The 22,516-nt window shown below is 58.3% G+C and overlaps 7 protein-coding genes across 7 annotated transcripts; 2 read left to right on the plus strand and 5 right to left on the minus strand.

Annotated features, from left to right (window-relative positions):
• Window positions 1-706: 706 nt before the first annotated feature.
• Window positions 707-1,634, minus strand: ColSpa_03372 (putative endoglucanase type K; the record flags this gene model as incomplete). The annotated part of the gene is made up of 2 exons (XM_049269584.1): window positions 707-958; window positions 1,185-1,634. 2 exons carry the CDS (start codon window positions 1,632-1,634, stop codon window positions 707-709), a joined length of 702 nt encoding a protein of 233 aa, XP_049125541.1.
• A 1,244-nt stretch (window positions 1,635-2,878) lies between these two features.
• On the minus strand, window positions 2,879-5,053 carry ColSpa_03373 (uncharacterized protein; the record flags this gene model as incomplete). The annotated part of the gene is made up of 3 exons (XM_049269585.1): window positions 2,879-4,201; window positions 4,254-4,798; window positions 4,849-5,053. 3 exons carry the CDS (start codon window positions 5,051-5,053, stop codon window positions 2,879-2,881), a joined length of 2,073 nt encoding a protein of 690 aa, XP_049125542.1.
• A 42-nt stretch (window positions 5,054-5,095) lies between these two features.
• On the minus strand, window positions 5,096-5,858 carry ColSpa_03374 (uncharacterized protein; the record flags this gene model as incomplete). The annotated part of the gene is made up of 2 exons (XM_049269586.1): window positions 5,096-5,670; window positions 5,735-5,858. 2 exons carry the CDS (start codon window positions 5,856-5,858, stop codon window positions 5,096-5,098), a joined length of 699 nt encoding a protein of 232 aa, XP_049125543.1.
• A 6,152-nt stretch (window positions 5,859-12,010) lies between these two features.
• ColSpa_03375 (uncharacterized protein) lies at window positions 12,011-12,374 on the plus strand (the record flags this gene model as incomplete). The annotated part of the gene is made up of 2 exons (XM_049269587.1): window positions 12,011-12,157; window positions 12,303-12,374. The coding sequence occupies 2 exons, from the start codon at window positions 12,011-12,013 to the stop codon at window positions 12,372-12,374; spliced, it is 219 nt and encodes a 72-aa protein (XP_049125544.1).
• A 291-nt stretch (window positions 12,375-12,665) lies between these two features.
• On the plus strand, window positions 12,666-13,552 carry ColSpa_03376 (high mobility group protein 1; the record flags this gene model as incomplete). Its single annotated transcript, XM_049269588.1, has 2 exons — window positions 12,666-12,677; window positions 12,698-13,552. 2 exons carry the CDS (start codon window positions 12,666-12,668, stop codon window positions 13,550-13,552), a joined length of 867 nt encoding a protein of 288 aa, XP_049125545.1.
• Window positions 13,553-14,531: 979 nt separating this feature from the next.
• Window positions 14,532-17,362, minus strand: ColSpa_03377 (ureidoglycolate lyase; the record flags this gene model as incomplete). Its single annotated transcript, XM_049269589.1, has 5 exons — window positions 14,532-14,852; window positions 14,927-15,818; window positions 15,886-17,072; window positions 17,145-17,231; window positions 17,342-17,362. The coding sequence occupies 5 exons, from the start codon at window positions 17,360-17,362 to the stop codon at window positions 14,532-14,534; spliced, it is 2,508 nt and encodes an 835-aa protein (XP_049125546.1).
• A 2,670-nt stretch (window positions 17,363-20,032) lies between these two features.
• On the minus strand, window positions 20,033-22,172 carry ColSpa_03378 (chromatin-remodeling complexes subunit NGG1; the record flags this gene model as incomplete). The annotated part of the gene is made up of 2 exons (XM_049269590.1): window positions 20,033-21,525; window positions 21,701-22,172. The coding sequence occupies 2 exons, from the start codon at window positions 22,170-22,172 to the stop codon at window positions 20,033-20,035; spliced, it is 1,965 nt and encodes a 654-aa protein (XP_049125547.1).
• Between the last annotated feature and the right edge of the window lie 344 nt (window positions 22,173-22,516).

The raw sequence follows: 22,516 nt of genomic DNA on the forward strand, positions 1-22,516 counted from the left end.
ACGCCCGACGACGACGGGAACGCAAGAAGGAAAAACCCCGACGGCTTGCGATTATATTGTGTCTGGTTGTACGCCCTCCGGCCGCTGACCAGCTGCCAGCATGGTGAGGTTTGCTCTCAGGGGCTGCGCCCGACAGCAATTTCTTGGGAGGCGGTGTTACACTCAGGTGAATCTCTTGGCCTCCTGTCTTGGCTGTAAGAGCTCTGGGAATTTGCAGTGTCTTGGTCCTCCAAGCATGAGGGTCGCCTTTTACCAAGGCCTGTGGTAGCTTGCCAAGTGCTTCCGGTCAACTTTGTCGAGTAAGGACAACGACGTTTGGAGAAGCCGTCCCAAGTGTTTCGCATTCACGTGCATTGCCATGAAACCCAGGGAGACGGGACTCTACACGCGCCGCTGATTAAATATTTGACAAGCCAAGTCTCTGGGCTCTGTTTCGTGGCAGCGGCTTGTTATCAAGCCTCCTCATCATAGTCGACTCGAGCACTAGGACTTGACGCGAAGTGGCGGAAAGGTTTCTATTCGCGGTCAAGACCTAACATGTTCGAAATAGGGCTTGGCTTTTTGATTCCACAAGGTCCCAGAGAGTGGAAGGCTACGGACGTAAGATGTAGCACCCCAAAGAGCTTGCAGCACACCTTCACATGCGGACGGGAGCCAGCCTCGACAGGAAGAGTGTCGTCTGAGCAGTCTTGAAACTGATGTCTATCTACCCCTGCCGCCTGCAGCCGCTCTTGTTTGTGATCTCCGCCGGGCATGTCACTTGCTTGAAGGACACGGCCGGGTTGTCGGCGCCCTTGAACCAATCGAACCGCCAGTAACACCCGGCCTTGAGTTTCTGCGGGAACGCGTCGCACTCGGAGCGGGAGCTGACGCCGCCGTACCGCTGGCCCCACCCGTTGGCCGGCGCTCCGTACTGGTCCGTACAAGCGTTGAACAGGCCCACGCCACCGCCGGGGATCTGCGGAAGGATGTGGTCAGCTTCTGGTCCCAATACTTGATCTTGTGTGTATTGCACATTGGGTGGTTAAACGCAATGCCCCCCCGCCACGGTTGGCCGCAGTTTCCGGGCTCTTACGGCTTGGCACCAGCTCCGTGCATCAACCACCGCCGTCCGCCCCGCAACTCCGAACGGCGAACGGTGAACGGCAAATATGCAAGTGCAAGACAACAGAAAGCAAACTCACAGCAAGGTCGAAATGATTCTGTCCCAAGTCCCCGCCCGTGTTCGTAGCCTGCACGATCATCTTCTTCCCTGCCACGGGCCCGCTCGTGAACGTGAGCTCATAGCACGCGCAGCACCACTGGCTCTCAGTGCCTCCGGAGATCCTCACGGCCGCCCACCCGTACGCGAGGCTGTCGTTGATGGCCCAGGGCGAGTTGCTGCTGCACATGTACGCGCTTCCTCCAGAATCGCACCCGGAGCGCGTTGCGCCGCCGTCGGAGAGGGGGTTGTCATTGCGGTCGCAGGTCGTCACGGGCCCCGTGGCGAGCTGGCTGGATTTGCCGGGCCAGGCGCAGGAAGGCTTGCAGCAGTCCCAGTAGCGGGTTGTCGAGCCCGTGCCGGACGACTGGGCTGTCGAGAAGGGGAGGAGGGGGAGGAGGAAGAAGGAGAGAAGGGTTTGCTTGGGCTGCATCTTGTAGAAGTATCTGGTTGCCTTTCTCTAGAGGGAAGTGTGATGAGCTGGTTCCTCCGTCCTTGGATCAACGGGGAGTAGATGATGGTTATATGCACTACGCAGCCATCGAACGAAGAGACTGTATCTTCCACATGTAGTCAGTCTTTCCTGCGTGATGGATAGGACCGTGAGGGGGGATCGGTCTACCAAAACCCTGAATGATGGTTTGTTGACGACCAATTTCGTCCCGTCCCACTCGCGTCTTATACCACACCATCACCCTATTCCGGCCATTCTCTCGTCGTTCTGCGGGAGCCAAATATTAAAAAGCAATCACCTGGTTTATCCACGGCCAATTTAGCCGTGCCGAAGAGGTGGGAACCCCCCCCCCTGCTCTTGGCATAGCGCTCCGGAGGGAAGCTGGCGGTTGAGAAGCCTCATCGTTATGCTTGACTGACTGACAGGCTGACAGACAGACGCCTCCCGAGGGGCGCGGCCCAGGCACGCGGGTGCCCTGGCCCCGGGACGCCGAGCCCCTAAAAAGTCCGGCTTGGGAACAAGAAAAGGTTGGATAGAGTGCCTTCCCTCCCCCTCCCTCCGTCGTCCAATATACCAGAAACGACGACACCGCATGCGAGCCCTTCGTACCAGGGAGATGCCGCCGGCTCAAATACACTGAATGGCAAGGACCGACTCGGCGGGAACCTCCCCCGCCACCTCGCGCAACGGCCGCGCGGCCAGCCTCCTCCGAACCAGCTGCTGCAGCCCCGTCGGACCACGTTTCTCTTTTCTCTTCTTCCATCTAGGCAGAGTGAGATTCGGAGGCCGGGTCCGGTGCCCGCTTACGGCAAGTGATCAGCCAGCCCCGGCCTCCCGTCCCGCGGCCTAGACTGCGCACACGACTAGAGTTCATCCGGAAACCTGGAAGACGGCATATAGAGTTCCTCGGGCGTGCAAAAAAGGTGGGTGAGAGGCAGGCACCTTGTTGGCCCAAGCAATCAAATTGACTCGGAATGTGGTTCACCAATGTCGCTTGGAATGTTCGTCACCGAAATCAAGACTTTTCTCGTTATTGCTCTTCATGGACCCTGCCGGTAACCTGTAGCTTTAACCACCCAGCTACACCCTCTGTTCATAAACAACGGAAAAACACCCGCCAGACCGTCTTCGTCTACAAAGCACAGCCGCCAAGCAAAGCCCTGCCCTCCGCCCGGCTCCCACGTAAAAGCACAGAACCATCAAGAGAAACAGCCGAAACGCTCCTACCATCTGCGGTTGTTGTTGTTGTTGTCACCAAAGCTCTCCGCGACCTTGCCAATGAAGTCACCGAAGCCGCCGCCGCCCTCCTCGCGACGCTCGTCATCGTCGTCGTTGCGGCGTCGGCCGCCGTGGTGCTCCTCCTGGCGACCATAGCTGCTCTCGTTGTCATCACGGCGTCCACCGCCGTAGCTCTCCTCCTGACGGCCGTAGCTGCTCTCCTCCTGACGACGACCGCCGCCGCCGTATCCTCCCTCATCCTCGCGACGGCCACCGCCGTAGCTCTGCTCCTGACGGCCGTAGCCACTCTCCTCTTGGCGACCGTAGCTGCTCTGCTCTTGGCGGCCATAGCTGCTCTCGTTGTCGTCCCGGCGTCCGCCGCCGTAGCCGCCGCCATAGCTGCTTTCCTCTTGGCGACGGCCGCCGTAGCCGCCCTCGTTGTCGTCACGGCGACCACCGCTGTAACCGGACTCGGTGTTGCCCTCATATCGGTGGGTCTCAGTGCGCTGTTCGTAACCGCCGCCGTAGGAGGGTCTGGTCTCCGTGGTCTGCTCGTACTCTTGGCCGCTGGTCTGGCGTCCGCCGTGGCTGTCCTCCTGCTCGTATCTGCGGTACTCGGAGCGACCGCCGCCGCCGGGGTACTGGGTCTCGCTGTACTCGGCCTGACCGTACTTGTTGCCGTGGTGGCCGTACTCGGTCGTGGTCTCGGTGTAACCGCCGTCGTCGTCACGGCGGCTGCTGTGCTGAGTCTCCTTCTCGTCCTTCTTGAAGACACCGCCGAGGATGGATCCAATCAGGCCGCCAGCGCCACCGCTGCTCTCCTCCTGCTCCTCCTGGTGCTTGTACTTGGGAACCTTGACTCCGGTCTGCTGCTCGACGAGGCCGGCGATTCCGCCAGAAACACCCTCGAGAATGGCACCAGCAGCCTTGTCGGCAACCTTGTCCTCCCAGGTCGTGGGCTCGCCAAACTGCTTGCGCATGTGAAGCTTGCCGCTGCAGCCGTGACCGTGGCCGGTGTCGTGGACGCCCTCCTTGTGGTTCTCGCCGCGCTCGACGCCCTCGCGGCTCAGCTTGCGGCGGTAGTCGTCCTGCTGGCGCCTGTCCATGGCGTTCCACCACTCCTCGACGAACTGGAAGATCTTCTGACGTCCTTCACGGGCGCCATCCTCGCCCATGTCGCGCTGGGCGGGGTGGTGCATAACGCCAAAGATGATGCGGTTCAGGGTGCGGTTGATATCGACGTTCTCATCATCAATGGCCTCCATAAGCTGGGGGACAACCCAGTGGAGCGTCTTGGCAGCGCAACGGCCGGCGACCTCGTTCAGAATCTGTGGAAACCCTTAGCTCTTATTCTGGTGATCCCGGGGCATTGGTTCTTACGTTGGTGAAGTGGTCCTTGGACAGCATGGAGTGAGTAGGGTCAGTGCTGCGGTCATCCTCGAAGACGATGTGCTGCTCCCTCTCACTGCTCTCAATGATCTCGGCCGAGCCGGTGCGGAGCTCGTTGCGGATCTGGTTGATGACGGGGAGGATGAAGGGGGCGATGACGGAGAAGACAAACTTGGACAGCTGCTCCTCGAGCTGCTCCAGGATCTTGGGCAGGACCGGGATCTTCTCGACGGCCTCGGTGATTCCCTGCAGGATCTCGTCGTGGAACTCGATGGCAGGCATGATCTGCCTAAAGACATCCTGGATGTAGCGAGTGTACTCCTCAGGCTCTCTGGGAGAGACCTGCATGTTCTGGAGCTGCGAGGAGGTGGCGTTGCTCTGGAGCTCGTCCACACGGTTGCTCTGGTGCTTACCGCCGAAGATACCATCGGGAATCATGTCCAAGAGGTTTCGCAGAATGCTAGTGTCGTTGTTCTTGCTCTCCTGGAGGGTACCCTCGAGCTCCTCGATCTCGTTCTGGGTAAGCTTGTCGGAGACTATGATGCTATTAGTCGCCGCGTCATTCAAGCAATTTCATCTTACGCACCTTCACCAGTGACGGAGTGGAGGAAGTCAACACCGCCAAAGGTACCAGTGACAATCGGGTAGACCTCGTCTCTAGCTCCGTTGAGTCTGATCCGAGTGTCACGGCCGACGTGAGGGAACACATCACGCTCGCCCATCTCGATGAGGGAAAGCTCGCAGTAGTTGCTGTGAGCGAAGAAGTCTGCGAGCCACGGCGTTAGCAACATCTCGAAATGATTTAGCCCAAAGCCAAGGTGAGCCTTTTGTGCTCAGGTCTCCGACGTACCCTCCAAGCAGTGCAGACCGGTACCCATGAGACGCATCGCCTCGTAAAGGTCGGCCTGGTTCTTGTTTCGGGAGTATCCTCGAGCGAGCTCGATGCAGCGGGAGAATAGGCTGCGGACGTGGGCGGCGGAAGTCATGATGCCGGCCTGCTCGTTGGCGATGTAGTTCTTCATGCCGGTCTCGCGATCAATGCCGAGCTCGACGTTCTCGTCGACGGGACCTCTCAGGCGACTGTCGTACCGGCGGGCATCTTCGTTGTCGGCGTAGTTCTTGGGGTTGTCGATGTGGTCCTCGGGACGGTAGCAGCCCAGGCGGTCGGCCGTGACCTCGAACTCCTTGGAACCGTAGCCGAAGGTCAGGAAACCCAGGACGCAGAGGAGCAGGCGGATGGCCTCGGCTGAGACGGACTTGACAGTGCCGACGTCGATGGCCTGGGAATAGTCTCGCAGCCAGTTGCCGAAGTAGACACGGGAGACCATCATTTTGCTGAACTTCTTGCCGTTCATGGCGCGAGCCATGGCGAGGGTGAGGAGAGCATCTTCGATGTCACCGTGGCGCCCTGTGCAACCGATGGGTTAGCCGACTTGGTGCGGGTGACAGGTATCATTTGGGGGTAGGCTCACAGTTCTGGCCCTCAACCTTGGAGATGCTGGCAATGTTACCAGCTCCGAAGGCATAGGTTGGCTGGGCAAGGCAGACCAGCACAAGCAGACCGACCAGCAGCGGGTAGGACCTGGCGTCGAGCATGTTGACTTGTACTTCGTATCCTCTCTCTCTTGGTGGTGTGCAGGTATGTTTGTTCGTCGCCGTTCTGTAGAGACAGTTTAGTGACGGGTTGAGGTGAAGTGGGTTTTACGTAGAAGCAAAACAAAGGTATGATGGCGGGAGGGAGGGGAGGTCATAAAATAAAGGAGGAGGATATGACACAAGCAAGGGGTTGCAGAAGGGAAAGGAGGGGCTATGATCAGGGCTGGAGGCGGTGGAGGGGCAACGGGACGGCGTGTCACTGTCTTCTTCCAAGCTTAGGGAGCATGGATGGAACGAGGGGACTGGAACTGGAACGCACCCATTGGCACTTGGAGCTATCAGAAGCCAGAAACACGAGGCAGCTCGAGTGAACAGGAGGGCCGACAATCAAGCGGTTCTGTTGCTTGCTGCCCCTCCCTCCCACCTCCCACCTTGTCCCCGTTCCCAGTTCGCAATATGGTTCTGCGGTGGTCTGTGGTCCAAGCCCCCAAGCGCCATGGCATCATACTACTGCGCGATAGCTGCTGCCAAGAAGCTCCCCCCACCAATGCCAGCCAGCGATGGAGGGGCTTGCGGATGCCGATTGGGAGCTTGAATTAAGAACAGGGGAATGGGTGCCAGTGGCCCAGTAGCGCCGCTGGTTGGGAAAAGGGTCGGGGTACCTGAGAGACGGGTGGGGGACACGTACCAGAACAAAGTATTGGTGACGGGAGATGCAAGGTCGGATGGGGCAGGGGTCTGCATCAAGCTCAACGCAGCTGTGTGGATTCGATCCGGTAGCTGATCGTCGGTCCTTTCGGGGCGCTGGTGCTGCTAAGTGCCCGACGGGCGCGTCCAGGACCTTGGCCAGCTGAAGATCAAATAGAGACGAGTGTCGCCTGTGTAAGGAAGGACGCGGCGCTGTGCTCCAGCAGCGTCTTGGGATATCCGATGTTAGGTCTGACAAGATGAGGTGAAGTGGCGGATTTCAGATGTGCGAGATGAATTGTGCAATGACGCACTTCTCACCGACAATTGGTTTGCAAGCTATGGAATGAGGCGTTGCTTGGGCAGGTGCGGCGGATACGGATACATCGACTGAAGTGGGCAAGCGAAGGCGCGGGCACGTCCAGTGTCCTCCAATCCACTTGGCAACGATTCTCGAGAGGGGTCCGTCTCATAAAGATTTCGCCAAATTAATTTCATTTTTTTGCATTACGGATGATGAGGATACGATAGCATTCCCATCAAGCCTCGGATGAGCACCTCGGTCAATAGCTGACGCGTTGACCGGCGTTCAGAGGAAGCTGAGGCACACACTCGTTGAACTGAAAATAGGCATTGGAGAAACTGGCAATGCCCTCCATCCTCTTCGGATAGTCTACGTACCATGCCATTCTGTTGCGGTGGAGGGGTCGCGGGGCCGGATCCGCTGCCAATGGGCTGCCTCCAGCTGTGAGGCCCTTCCCCCCCTCGCCGAGTTTTGATGGGGGTTCTCGTTTCAAAACGGGATGAGACGGTTGGCGGTCAGGCCAGCTCCCCGGGGGCCACCTTCTCTTGTTTGACGGAAGGTGACTGGACCTCGCATGAGTGGTGAACGTGAGGAGGAGTGAGGGGCAGTGAGGGGCAAAGCAAAAGCTCAGCTTTCGCTGCGGGACAGCGCCGCAGGACAGCTTCCCATGGAGAAAGTCCCCCCATGTCAGACGGCGCCTATCTTCGCGCTCGGCGACGGCGCGTGCTTAGGTAGAGAAGCATCAAGTCGTCGGACTCCATCGCTGTTGAAGCACGAGGCTGCAGCGAACAGACTTGTAGATCCGCGTCTCCAGCCTGTTCACCTCGGCCGAACAGAACAGATCATGCCACAAGGCAGACGATGACGCGAAGTGTTTGTGCATCAGCCACACACCTTGGCTTGGCCGCAAGTGATGGTCTTTTAGCAGTTCGCTCCAAGCCTTGTACTGGGGGAGCATTCTAAGACAGCCAACCGCAGCAAAAGCTCTGAAGACGTTGAACCGTTTTCACCCGGCTTTCAATGGGCGCTTGTCAAGTCGCCCCAGGATGGAGACGACGTGAGACGTGCCCGTTATAGAGGGGCGTTGTGGCTACAGAGTCGCGTTACAATGTTGTTGTGATTAAGCGAGAAACGCGTTGGCGACGGTCGACGTAGCATCCAAACAGTTGCTCTTGTACATCACTCGTTGATACACGACACGTGCTTGGGTTAGTTGTCTACGGCCCTGAATAACGTGAAGTCGTTTCGTTCGAGCTTAGATCTAGTCGTACGGTCAGAGATCTCTGGCACCTGCCCATCCAGAACCCCGAATATGGGCTTCATCGTGTGCTACGGCCAAGGCCGGGATCCGTGTGTGACTCGACGAGTGAATTGCACTGGGACTTCCGACGGAAAGGATTCGATGAGCAGAGTTCACGCAGTTCACCGTTTTGATGTTGCCTGTTCAGTCGTCTCCCATGCTCACTGGCAGCCGGCTCGGTGAGGTAGACTTGGAAAAGAACATTTCGGTGAGCACACGGTGTCTTCGGCCAAGAAGACGCGTTACTGCAATTGCACCATCAGACGTCCATTTCGGGCGTGAATTTGTATTCCTGCTTGCTGCAGTGTGGACAGTTTCACGAGCGTCATGAGTGTGCATGGGTGTCCATTATATACGAACGCGACTTGGGCTGCCATATCGTGGCTTTGTCACGGTTGATGGAGCCAGGCATTCGGAACATTTCCCGGCGTTGACGAGATGGACAAACAACAATGGCAGACGAGGTATCGTGGAAACTCTTAGCTGTTGTCTGGGAGGCACTCGGGTACAGATACCTAAATACAACCACCGGATGTCACACAGCTGCCTCTGGATTCTGCCAAGCATGGGAAGTAGGAGGGGATGCTCGATAAGGTGGAAGGCAGCAAACAGTATCACAGTCATGTAGGTATTCGGCCAAGTCACAACCTGGTCGCCAGTGTTGGCAGCTGTGGCGAACGGGATTTCAGTGCGCAGCATCAAGCAGTCGTCGTGGCGACGGCGGCGACGACAAGTGAAGAGTGAGCGCGTTCCAAGTGCCCGTTCCATTCTGCCACTGAACCATGCCTCGCCGTGGTTAACGTCCGTAGCATGGCGCTCGTCGTTCAAGCGCCAGACTTCAACGAGCTGCTGTCATGGAACAAATCGAACGAGGGGGTCCAAGGCCGCCGCTGCGTGCTGGCTCACTTGTTCCGGAGGCGCAGCCCTGTTGTGGCAGGGTCCCGGTTTCTGGAGTGCCGTGCTATGTGTCCTGGAAGACAGTTGACGACAGCATCAATAGTGGCAGCGAATTGCCGATAGCAGGAAATGCCAGAGCTGACGGCGGATGATTGAGACGCTGGAAGGGGACAGCCCCAAGCCCAAAAGAGGAGTCGCGAACACTGGCTTGCGGATGGGTAGAAGGTAGAAGGAAAGCGCTGGACTCGGGGGCCAAAGGGAGACACCTGCTGCCGTGGGTAAGGGGAGTGGAATGCTCGCATGTGAGGAGTGTCGCCAAATGCTGCAGTTGGCCATTGAGAACGAGGGCTACAGAGAGAGCGCAAGAGCATTGCGTGAAATGGGCTCAGTGGTTTTCGGACTGGGCAGTGCTGTTGCGGATGGGAATGGCGGCACTTGGGCTGCTCGCTGCTCGGGGTTCTGCTGGGTAGAGCTAGCTGGGCACGCACAAGAGGAACAAGTTCCTCAGTTCCTGGGGCGGTCCATGGGCGAACCCCGCCCACGAGGCCACCGACTTCCATCAGCCCAGAGCCCGCCGATGAGCAACGCTGCTGCATCATCGGGGTGGACAAGACAGTCGCGGCCAAACTCTCAGTAGCCTCAGCGGTGGATGGGCCCTGATACGAATGCGCTTGGCCGAAGGTACCCGCGGTTTTCGGTGGACGGGAAGGCAGAGCGCCTCGGCTGGAGCTGGGTCCAGCTCTCAGTGTCGCGAGAGAGAGCGCGAGAGGGCCACTGCCATGGGGGAAATCGGCAACGGGCGGCCTGGACAGACCAGATCAGCCAGCGTCGTCAGAAGTCGAGCTGCGCTGGCTGCGATAACGGGGCCTGGGTGCTCTGAAGTTGGCGGGAAACTGAGGAACAACAGGTAAAGCAGTGGGGAAGGGCCTCAGAATGTGGCCGCTGTCGGCCGCTGTCGGGGGTGGTGCTCAGCAGTGTCCCGCCAGTCCCAGGTTTCAGGCAGACACAGGCGGGGATAGGCACCCAACCTCGCAGAGGTCTTGCTGCTTTAATGCCTAGGCGGTGGGCGGGCTGGGAGCTGTCGAGGACGGAGAGAGAGAAGGGGATGGGGGGAAATTGGTCGTGGTCTCTTTTGGGGGGGGGGGGGGCAGTGCAGTCTCCTCAGTCGGGTGCCCATGCCCCCCTCCCCCCGGTCATTGTTGTTTGTGCTCGGGTGTGTCGTGTTTTTTTCTTTCTGGTTCAGGTCGCGGCAGCCGGAAGCCACACAGGCGGGAGGAAAAGGTGCCCCCCGTCGCAGGGCGCTCATTGGGCGACCAGGCCACGACCGCTAATGGGACGTGTGGTGGTGCAGCACCGGAAAATGTGGGCGCCGCCATAAAAAAAAAATACAGCAAAAGATGAGGGAGAAAAAAGCATCCCGTCACCATTGTCCCCTGCCCCCACTGAAAGTCCAGTGCAGGTATCGCCAGAGCATCAGAATGGGAACCAGCGCGCTGACGGGCGCATTATGGGCATCTCAGCGTCCGCAACGGCCACGAACAAAGGATGCACGCGCTCGGAATGGCTGCCAGTTCCCAGAAATGAACAGAAAACCATACGACCTCTCCCAAGAAACACGAGGAATCGTCGGCCGAATATGGCACTTGCAATAGCAGAGTACAGCAAAAAGACAAGAGACACAAGACGAGGCTCGGGGACTTGGGTCCTAGGCGGCAATGGGCACCAAGTACGCGGAAGCCGAGGAGAACGCGAAGGTACGGGGTACCTACTCCAGGTACCTTTTTTTCGGCAAGGTAATGGAAGACGGCGTGCAGAGGTGGAAAAGCTTGCAGCACTGGGCCTTGCCTGGGTCCTCATTGTGCTATGCTCCTGGGGTGGCATTCTCCTCTCTGTGTGTGTGTGTGTGTGTGTGTGTCTGGAGAACGTGGCCTTAAAATGTCCCTGTTGTGTTCCATTTAGTGCCAATGGGCTGGGCGAGCAGAAGCTATCCGGTTATGCCCAAAAAGGTGGATGTTTGGTTATGGAGCATTGTGTCCAGTGGAAAGGCTCTGAAGGCACTGACAGCAAAGGCCGCCGTCGCGATCACCGTTCCTGCCGTTGCTCGCTGGCGGGTGGAGAGCGCTTGCTGTTTTCGCAGGGGGTGAAAAGGACGATGCTGAGGGGCACAACAATTGCTGCTGCTGGGGCGGGTTTAGTTGGACAAGACCGATCGGGCGAGGCTCGAGGCAATTTTTTTTTACTGATTAGCAGCACTGAGGTGGATGCGTCCTCTTGGGGGGTTGCAGGGGTGTCTGGCACTTTTTACGTGTCGCATGATGTGATTGACCTGGAGTGAGAGAGGATTGGGAACGAAGGTTTTGTATTGGGTGGCACCAGTAAAGACAGAAAAGACAATGGACGGGGGGGACTGAGAAGCAGCTTGGAGCTGGGGGGGGCAAGCACCGGGACGCCTGGGAGGATCAAATAGAGCGAGAGAGAGCGAGAGAGAGAGAGAGAGGGAAGGGGGAGGAGCTGGGCTAAGGTGAGGCCCGGTGGTGAGGTACTTTGTTACTGGAGCCCTGGGCGCGCAACTGAGGGAGTGACTGAGTGACTGAGCGAACAGGCCCCAAAGTCGTCCAGAATTTTTGGGGCGGGCACCTCGCACCTGCCCGAATTTTTTTTCTCCCCTCCCCTTCCCTTTCTCACTCGACCCCCCCAGAAAAGGTAGACAGGTGCCAGATCACTCCCAAACCCCTCCCGCCCGGCCTGCACTACATATTCGGCTCAGGCCCTCCCCCAACCTCCCAATCTTTTCCCTCTTTTCCCCCATTTCTTCACTTTCTCAGGCACCAAACCCCCCCAACCCAACCCAACCCAACCGCCTTTCTTCCATCGTCGCGCCTCAAAGCAGCACCTTGGTTTTACAGCGCCCACTGGCACTAAAATCCCACGCCGTCAACCACAACCTCCAAAATCACCATCACAATGCCCCGTCCCTCGAAGAAGGCCGCCGCCGAGGCCCCCAAGCCTCCCGTCGCTGCCGTTCCCGTCGCGCCCGCTCAGCCCGTGCAGCCCCTCCAGATCCCCCAGAGACACATTGATGTCGAGGGTTTCATTCGCGTCCGCGACTCGGTAAGAACACCACCACTCTCTTCCATCCTCGCTGCAACTCGACCTCGCGTCGCTTTGTTGTTCCCAACACCCTCCCCCCCGCTCTACCACCGCGACCACGCACGGGTCACATACGTCCGGAGTCGAGCCCGCACGCCAGCTCCAGCATTGGTCCTACGCGTGCCTCGGCTTCCAGCAACTCCATCGCCCCAACATCGTCAACACTGCATCAGCATAAGCTGGCTCATTGTTTTCGCGTGTGCGTGTGCTTGATAACCGTTTTGGCTGCTGGCCACCCTGATTGCCAAGCGAGCATGTTCTGATCAGCCCTGTTTGCCGCGATAACTCATTGCAAATGCAAGCACGCTGCACTTGACTGGGCTGGGCGTCTTGTTTACACCAACTCAATGTGAACGCGCGTTTGCCTCGGAGCTGTGTCCCACAAGAGCTTCAGCTCAGTTGAGTCAGGCAGCTACACACTTTCACTTCACCTGCACTTCACCCATCATTGATACAACACACTCGCGATATGAACAAGACAGTGTGCTAACAGCCTCCCAGGTCCACCAGCGTCTCATCACCATCCTGGAGTTGATCAAGAACTTCTCCGAGGACTACTACCGCCAGACTAGCCTTCTTCTCGGCGAGTCTGCTAATGACGGCATCCCGGGCATCGACCACCCCCTGGTCAACCTTGAGCACGCTGTCGCTCAGAACATTGCTCCCCTTGCCCTGGGTCTCCCCGCCGGCGCTCCCTACCACCCTGCGCCTGTTGAGGAGAAGAAGGAGCGCAAGAAGCGCACCCACGACCCCAATGCTCCCAAGCGCCCCTTGACCCCCTACTTCCTCTACATGCAGACTGCCCGCCCCATCATTGCCCTTGACCTCGGTGACGCTGCCCCCAAGGGTGCCGTTCAGGAGGAGGGTCAGCGCCGCTGGAAGGCCATGAACCCCGCCGAGAAGGCTGGCTGGAATAATGCCTACCAGTACAACCTCCGCCTTTATCAGGCCCGTGTCCACGCCTACAAGCAGGGCGGCAACATGGAGGCCAGGCTCATGGACGATGACGCCGCCCTCAAGTACGCCGAGGAGCACAACATCCAGATAAACCCTGTTGATGTTGTCCCGGACGTTGAGGATGCCATCGCCGAGCAGCTGAACCAGGCCAACACCGTCGATGCCCCCGGCGAAGACGAGGATGAAGAGGAGGTTCCCGCCCCCGTCAAGACACCCAAGAAGCCCGCCTCCACCCGCAAGCGCAAGACTGCCACTCCCGCTGCTGAGACCGAGGCCAAGACCACCGGCACTCCCGCAAGCCCTGACAAGAAGCGCCGCCGCACATCCACCAAGGTTGCCGACGCTGCTGAACCAGCTGAGCCCGCGAAGAAGAGCAGAGCCAAGAAGGCCAAGGCTTGATTGCTTCACTTCTGGCTCTCTTAATCTCTTCTTTTTCTTTCTGGGTTTCTGGGTTTTTGCAAAGATGATACCTCATTGCGCGGCTAGTTGTCGTCGGACCCCCTGGCTGGCCTGAGTATTGGCGCAGATGTACCAAGGAGGCGCTGGACTAGGGGAGGGGAAGGGAAAAGGACCACATCTACTTCAGTCCTTCCCGGTCGCTTGCGTGCGGTGTGTATGATTTCACAAGGCGTGGTTACGGAGGGGTTCAACGGACATGTGCGAAAGGAATACAAAACGCCCTGCTGGAGGCGGGCGGTATGGATCCATGGCTTCGGTTTGGGTTGGCTTATATGCTGTCTCTTTCGTCCTGTATGTATAACGATGGACATGAATCAAAAATCTTGATCATTACTCGGGCGTTCCGCTTTGGTGTGTGTGTGTGTATAATGTTTCGCGCAAGACCTTTGACTAAAAGCTGAATACTGACGGTTAAGCTTGTCAGCCAACCTTGACTTCATATTCAAAAGATGGTTGATTACAGTATTCGAACGTGCGATAATCAGGAGCGGAGCCAGTCTCAGTGGCAGCCTTTTTACGGAAAGTTGATCTGTACCGACACATCACAGTCTCAGCACCTGTAGGACGAATATCAAAAGCATGCCGACTTCGCGATTGATGGATCTGGGTCTTTTGCTGACAGGCCACAGAGAGTGTGGCAAACACGGCGGCGGCCAAGCTTTCTGCGATTTGGTAATGAAACAACGCTGTATTGCTTTTTGAGTGAATCATAGCTTTCTCATGTGTCATTAGTACCCCATCATATCCCAGCTCCCGGATGCCGCTCGCTACGCTGTGCAATGCTTCCCCTCACTGCTCGCACCTCAACCCGCCTTCTTTCCTCATCAATTACGTCTCTCTCCTTTTCGCCAAACACACCACACACACACACACACACACACACACACACAGTCTCTCTCTCTCTCTCTCTCTCCCTCACTTAATACACGTAAAACGCCTGCGTCAACGGCAGCGTCTCGGCTGGCGCCGCCTCGCACACGACGCCGTCGGCCTCGACGACGTAGCTCTCCGGGTCGACGCGCATCTTCGGCATGCTGTCGTTGAACCGCATGTCCTTCTTTCCAACGGTGCGGCAGCCCTTGACGGCTTCGACGCGTTTCCGGAGCCCGTAGGACGCGATGGCGCCGGAGCTGATGGAGCCCTCCGAGACGAACAGCACCGACGACGCGGGGACGAGGGGCGCGAACATGGGCCGCGCGATAATGGGCTGGACCGTGGGGATCGATGCGTTGGGGTCGCCCTGTGAGGGTTCGTCAGCATCGCGGCCGATGAGGGCCGAGAGGGTAAGTTGAGAGAAAGGGGGGGGGGACTAACCATTTGTGCCGAAGCGATGAGGCCGCTCTTGATGACCAACGTTGGCTTTGTGCCGAACCAGGCCGGATCCCAGACAACCAAGTCCGCGAGCTTCCCGACCTCGATGCTCCCCACGAGGTGCCCGAAGCCCTGCGCGACAGCAGGGTTGATGGTGTACTTGGACACATACCGCTTGACGCGGAAGTTGTCGGCGCCCGTTCCCTCGTCCTCAGCCAGGAACCCGCGCTGCACCTTGTTCTTGTGCGCCGTGTTCCAGGTGCGGAGGATGACCTCGCCGCAACGGCCCATGGCCTGTGAGTCGGACGACATCATGCTGATGGCGCCCAGGTCGTGGAGCACATCCTCGGCGGCGATGGTCTCGGCGCGGATGCGCGACTCGGCGAAGGCCACGTCCTCGGGGATGTTCTTGGACAAGTGGTGGCACACCATGAGCATGTCGAGGTGCTCGTCCAGCGTGTTGCGCGTGTAGGGGCGGGTGGGGTTCGTGGACGAGGGGAGCACGTTGGGGTGCTCGACGACGGAGATGATGTCCGGCGCGTGGCCGCCTCCGGCGCCCTCGGTGTGGTAGGTGTGGATGGTGCGGCCGGCGAAGGCGTTGATGGTAGACTCGACGAAGCCAGACTCGTTGAGCGTGTCAGTGTGAATCAGACATTGCACGTCGAGCTCGTCGCACACGCTGAGGCACGAGTCAATGGCCGCGGGCGTGGTGCCCCAGTCCTCGTGGAGCTTGAGGCCGCAGGCGCCGGCGAGGACCTGTTCGCGCAGGGCCTCGGGTGCCGAGTCGTTGCCCTTGCCGGTAATACCGATGTTCAAGGGCAGCGAGTCGCAGGCCTGGAGCATCTCGCGCATGTAGTTCTTGCCGGGAGTGCAGGTCGTTGCGGACGTGCCGGCGCTAAGGGGGTGTGGGGTGTTAGTCGATGTGTGCGGTGCGCTCGCCGAACAGGGGGTTGGGATCTCACCTAGGACCAGTGCCACCGCCCAGCATCGTGGTGATGCCCGACGCGACGGCCTCGTTCGCCTGCTGAGGGCAGATGAAGTGGATGTGAGAGTCGACGCCGCCGGCCGTGATGATCTTACCCTCGCCGGCCACGACGTCCGTGCAGCTGCCGACAACCATGTTAGGCGTCACGCCGTCCATGACGTCCGGGTTACCCGCCTTTCCGATCCCTACAATCATACCGTCCTTGACGCCAATGTCGGCCTTGTAGATGCCCGTCCAGTCAACGACGAGCGCGTTGGTGACGACCATGTCCAAGGACTCGGCGTCCGGCCGCCCCGTCGCCTGGCCCATACCCTCTCTCAGCGTCTTCCCGCCGCCGAACTTGCACTCGTCGCCGTACACGGTGAAGTCCTTCTCGACCTTGATCCACAGGTCGGTGCTCCCCAGGCGGACGAGGTCGTCGACGGTGGGGCCGAACATGGTCACGTACGCCGCGCGCTCCATCTGGTACGCCTCGGCGAAGTCCATGACGGCCTCGGGCTCCGGCGCGTGCGCGAAGCCGGCCAGCTGGAGCTTCTCGACAATCTCGCCCGCGCGCCACAGCTCGACGCCGCCCGAGGCGAGCCGGTTGCCGCCGCGGATGACCCTGTTACCGCCAATCTCGACGAGGGTCACCGTCTTGACGTCGCCGGGCTCGAAGCGCACCGACGTGCCGGCGGGGATGTCGAGGCGGTAGCCGTACGACTTCTCCCGGTCGAACTCGAGCTGCGGGTTCGTCTCGATGAAGTGGTAGTGCGAGCCGACCTGGACGGGGCGGTCGCCCCTGCTCTTCACCCTGAGGCGGATGCGCTTCCGCGTGCCGTTGAGCGCCACCTTGCGGACGGCGGTGACGACGGCGCCGGGGGCCCGCTTGGGCTCGTAGGCGGCGACCTCGGGCATGGCGAAGAGGTCGTTGCTCGGCACGGGGAGGAAGCTGCCGTACAGGGCGCGGGCGAGATCCCCGTCATCCGTGGCGATGGGGTTGTGGACCGTCACGAGGTAGGTCCCCGAGGGGAAAGTACCCTCGACCTGGATCTCATGGAGGGTGCTGCACACGGAAGGGAGCACATGCCGCCGGCCCAGCATGGTGGCGCCCAGGCTCATGAGGTCGGCGACGGTGTGGTTGCCATCGCGGATGAGCTCTTGCAAGTTGCTTGCGATCAATGCCTTTGGGGTGTGAGTGTTAGTGCACGCGGACGTGGACGGCGGCGGTGAGGCCGTAAAAGGGGGGTTCCGTACCGTTGCTTCGGAGTGGTTCAACTTGACGCCCCGGGCGAGCCGCCGCTGCGCTATGGAGCCCAGTTGCGAGATGACGAGCTTATCGAGCTGTAATCACGATGTCCCGCGTTAACACGGCCGTTGCGGTTCAACCAATCTTTGCCAAGGCGACAGGGATGTGTAAGAGTGTGCACCTCGGGCGCAAGGGCAGTACAGACCTCTTTTGGTACGAGATGCATCCTGGCGGGAACGTGTAAACCTCTCAAGCCAGAGTCCTCTCAGCGAGCGTTGTAAGTATGTTGGTGAGAAGAGAAATTAGAGATTAGAAGGGTTTTAGGGAGGTCCTTTGCCGGCGCCGGCACAGGAATCAGAGACACCTGGGTCCTGATAGTGAGCGGCCGTTGAGCGCGCGCCCGCGCCCACCCCCTCGGGCCTGGACCGGCGGCCAGTAAAAAAAAAAGGTGGGATGATGATAAGGTGCTGGTTCCTCGGATGGGTAAAGGCTTGATTGGCCCTGGACTACCCCGCACAGGGAAGGTCCTTGAGCCAGGCAGCTCAGGGACTGCCAAACCACCAATGCAAGCCTCTCGTCTGTCTAATAGGCATTACGTCCAATCTAGGCGATAAGCTAGAGCGATCTGTCAATTCCGTGCTGTTCCCACCGAGCCCGCGGTGAGCCCGCAGAGCCCTCTTGGGGGCTGCTTCTCCGTACTTTCCCCAACATCCGGGATACATGGTTAGCACCCGGCCCCAGTGGTCGACATTCTTCCCCTCCTCGGCTCACGCCGAACTCCATGATTCAGGAACCGCTCATTTTGTAGCTGTGCCCTTCCATCAGCCTGAACCGTGTCTGTCAGCCGACGAGGCAGTAGTAAGGATGGCAGGATGTTGGCCACATTTGACAACGTACGCCGGCGTAGCGACCCTTAACCATCGAAGGCAATTCCAGTCCAAGCTAACATCAGTATGGGGGCCGTTGTGGCTCTATAAAGTACCGAGACTGAGCAGAACGGAGAACGGCGCTGTTGAGTAGACTTCACCGGGAAACCTATCCTGTACACTAGAGGAGAACGGCGTGAAAAGGTCAAGTTCAACATGACGGGGCGTCCTCCAGGTGGTGTTTCTTCGTCGCTTACGGTAAGGGTTCGGTTGAAAATCTTTGGACGATTCCGTAACCACGAAGTGGCAGTAGCATGTAAAGCCTCCCTGTTACAGAGTCATTGGTTCCCTTGGGAGAACCCCCATTCTGTAACGGTCTTTGAACAAGCCGAGCTGCTTAGGAGGTGCTGCGAATATACATGATTGAGGCGTAGGCCGTATTTCCGTTTCGTCAAGGTCAGCCTATTGCCAGAGAGACGTCTTTCAAGGCGTGACTAGACCACTATGGGCTTTAGGCTTATGCTGGTGTTGCATTGGCAAGTCACGTAGCCCAGCACAACCCTGTTCCCGCACGCTTCGGAAAGTGATCTGCTTGATCCCAGACGTACACTGATCCCCCGTGTACAATGGCCTGTCGCCCGTCTATCGAGCCCAAAGTGCACAGGTTTAGGTACAGGTGCTGGAAAACATTACTGTTTAGCTGTGCTTCAAAGTGATAGCTCTACATACACTGCTCACGCGTAAGTAGATGCCGACATATCATCAGTCAACATCACCACTTACTCTCATAACCGCTTGTTCCTCGACAAGATTCATGGCCGTTCTCTGGTTCGAAAGACAACCAAGCGAATGAAAGTCCTGTGTATTATAAAGTGCGTTGAACTGAGACCTTACTAGGACGCACTGCCAGTTATTGGTGATTCTTTATAGACAACCCTACCTGAGCCGTCTCCGCGGAAACCTCGACTCAAGAAGGTACCGCACCTGTCACACATGCCAGCGGCATACATGCGAACCAGTCGGCAGTTCTACGTGTGAATAAACTCATGTCGCACATACTAAACCAACGCAAGCTAGAGCATGTGAAAAACAGGCACGCCGCCCTCCAAAGGACTCTGTCGTCGACCAAGAGCATCCTCATATGACGACCAGGCACGAGATTGCTGGCGGGAACCGAATCAATAACAACGAGGCATATGCTCTCAGTGTCCTGGAGATCAGAGCTTCTTGCGCTCGAGGAGGAGAAGAGGCTGAACTTGGGCGAGATACGGAGTATGTTGGTCAGTATGTAATACTTTCGCCCGCTGACAGCTCGCGCGGGCCGGTCGTTGATGTCGCCGTTCGCAACGATACGCTTTATAACGGCGATTCCAGACCATCTAAACATGTCCTTGAGGTTTCCATGGATATGCTTCTCACTGAGGGTGTTTTTGAAGAGAACGGTATGAATATGAGATGATCAAGGACGCCAACGACGGGTTGGGGGGCGACAGGGGCCGCCAGTACGGTGAAGTGAAATTAAGGAATCCCTCGGCGAGAGCCGACTGGCTCAAGTTAGCTGAAGGCTGATGCGACCACGCAGTAGAAGGTCTTTGATGAAATGGAGGCCAAGTTGCTGTGCGGCCGGAGCGCGGCGCTGTTTAGAGTTATCAGTTGCCTCGGAGCCTTATACTGTCCCAGGCCTTTGAGAAGACACACCCTAATCCAGAGTAAATCATGCATGAGCGAGCTGATATGCGGCCCTGGAGAAAAGTATTTCAAAAAAAAAATTGGTATCTCGGTTCTTCATTGACACAACCTAGCGGTGGCCTAACCACCTATCAAGTTCACGGTTAAGGCCTATTGACAACCAAGTGTCTATCATGTCCCCAACGCCGTCTGCCGAGCCGAGCCTCAATTCGAATGCCGCCCCAAAAGCCCACCTTCCAGAACCCAAAGACCAAACCAAAAAACAAAAACAAAAAGACTCGTGCCAGTGCTAGTCATAACGTACATCACAATCGCCCGTTTTCTCGGACACCATCTGCTGCTCACTCCTCCTCGACTTCCTCGTCCCATTGTGACTTTTCCCTCTTCATCAGGTCCGACATGACGTTTGCCCTAAAGATGGAAGAGTCGGGATCCGAACTGCGTGGGACCTTGCCCAAGCTCTCGTCGTCGAAAACGGATCCTATCGTGTCGATCCAGCGCTTGCGACGCTCCATTAGGGTCTTGGTCATGTCGCCAATGCCCGGTCTGGCCATACCAGCCGCGCCGCCAACAGCATGACTGCCACCTCCAGCCCCGCCAGGACGCTTGTTCTTCTTGCTCTTGCCCATTGTGCGCGTCCGCTTGAGGTATGCAGCCTGTACCTGAGTGTCGAGGTCCTCGAGAATCGTCTGGTACTCTTGATGCGCCATACGCTCCTTGACGAGTTCTGTAAGCCGAGACTTGCGTGCGCCATTGATGAGCATCTGTTCACGCAAGCGACCTTGCAGCAGACGCAACCTGGCTGCCACTTCGTCGTCGAATGCGCCGTCGTACTCGCTCTCGAAATTGCCTTCCTGAGGAAGGAAGCCGATGTGTCTCAGTTCCTGCTTGATCCGCTCGTCGACTTGTGTGTACTCCAGCTTGGGGTGTGAAGCCTTCTTCCATGCCTCCGAGTTCGACTCCGGCATGAACGCTGCAGGAGGGACTGGCTGCGCCTTATCATCGCTGAAACTCTGTTGTGCATCTCCATTCTCCCCATTCACACTTCCGCCGTTCATGGCGGTGTCTCCGTTGGTGACGCCGTTGGCGCCCTTGTCCTCGTCCGCCTGGGGCCGGTTCTCTGGCCGCATGGCTTGCATTAAGCGCGACAGTAACGGTCCGACCGATAACTTGTCTGTCTCAGCGACCTCGTCGTCCATGTTGTCAATCGCACCACGGGGTTGGTTGGGTGCCAATTGTTCGCGGGCGTTCTGGGGTTTGTCGAGAGCCATGGCGCCATCCTCTTCTGCCCAAATCTCGGTATAATGCTTCTTACCCCTCTTGGGCATGTGGAAAGGTGTGACGCGATCGCCACGCTCTCGAAGGAACGCCAGGTCTTCCTCAGCAAACGGGCGGAAGTACGGTTCCATGTATGTCGAAAAGGTCGAAAAGCTGATCTGATTTGTGGGCTTGGCACTGCTAAAGTCCTTGTCGGGAGGGTCGCCAGCGATGAGATCGGCCAGGTCGGTCCTGGGGAAGACGGCGACCGAGTAAATCTCCCTCAACTCTTCATCGGACATGCCAGGGTGCGTTTCGCGAATTTCGTAGACGGTCGGGTCAGGGAAGGTGGATGGGTCATCGCCGAAGGTGTGCGCAGCAGGTTGCGCCTTTTTGGGCGGCGCGCCCTCGTCTTCTGAGCTCTCCTCTTCATCCTCGTCGTTGTCTTCTTTTTTAGTCTTCTCGTCGACTTCCATTGCTGATGGTGTTGCAGGCGCGACGGGTGACAGGGAAGAACTGGCCGAGTCGCGCGAAAGCTTTCGTGGTTTAGTGGATTCCCTAAGCGGGGATGATCGTTCTGTGGTAGCGGGTAAGGTCAGTACTCGAAGCAAGGTGAATACAACGAACTACTCGTGGTGACGAGGCGAGCTCCCGAGGAGCTTTCCACGACCCACGAACGATCCAAGACGAAAAAAAAAAAGTGAAATAAGACTAAGCCGCACAGGGCCGAAGAAAGCTTGGTGGTGACCTACCAATTCCCCCTTCCTGGGGCGGTGCCAGGGTATCAGCCGCCTTTCTCTTCTTCTTGTTGGTCTTGCTAGTCTTCTTGCTATCCCCCTCGGCCTTTCCGGCGGCGTCGGTGCCCTCTTCGACGTCGTTGATGTATTGCTTGCGCGTACTGGCCAGTATCCGCATGCCCCTATCGCAGAAGTTGCTGCGTCTGTCGATGGTTTCCTGTAGACGCTGGAGGCGTGCGATCATGCCGTCAAGGCTCTTGGAATCGGGCATGACGGCGTTGGACGCGCTCTGGTCGACTAGGTCGTCATAATTGAGGTTTCGAAACTGCTCGACGCGCAACTCGAGATACTCGGTATCAACGGCTTCGATGGGGGGCAAGCTGGCGGACGGGACGACGGAGCTGGGAGTCGTGTTGCGACTCCGCTGTCGCATAGCACCGGGCCCGGCCTTCTTGCCGGTGCCCTTTTGGCTCGCAGCGGGCGGCATCGCGAGCTGCCTGTGGTCCGTGTTTTCAGTTGTAACCGGTATCTTGATGAGATTGAAACATGCGTGTCGTCGTTGTCGAGGGCTGCGATGGATTGGGATATGTCAGGTTGTAGGTTGGACACTTGATGTCGAGCGTCAACTGGCAGTCGGCATCGCGCCGCCCTGCACGCCAAACCTGCTTACTGGATTGGTCGCTGGTCGCGGAAGTATGGGTCGAACCGCCCCAGCTTGTCCTGTGCTGCACGCACCCTGGGGTCGCCGCGCCAGTCTGGGGGATGTACATTACGTGTGGAAGGTACTCCAGCTGCCACAGAGAGGGTAATTAGCACTTCAAAGCCCGCGCC

Source organism: Colletotrichum spaethianum (assembly GCF_022836535.1).
Source record: "Colletotrichum spaethianum MAFF 239500 DNA, contig06, whole genome shotgun sequence".
NCBI lineage: Eukaryota > Fungi > Ascomycota > Sordariomycetes > Glomerellales > Glomerellaceae > Colletotrichum > Colletotrichum spaethianum.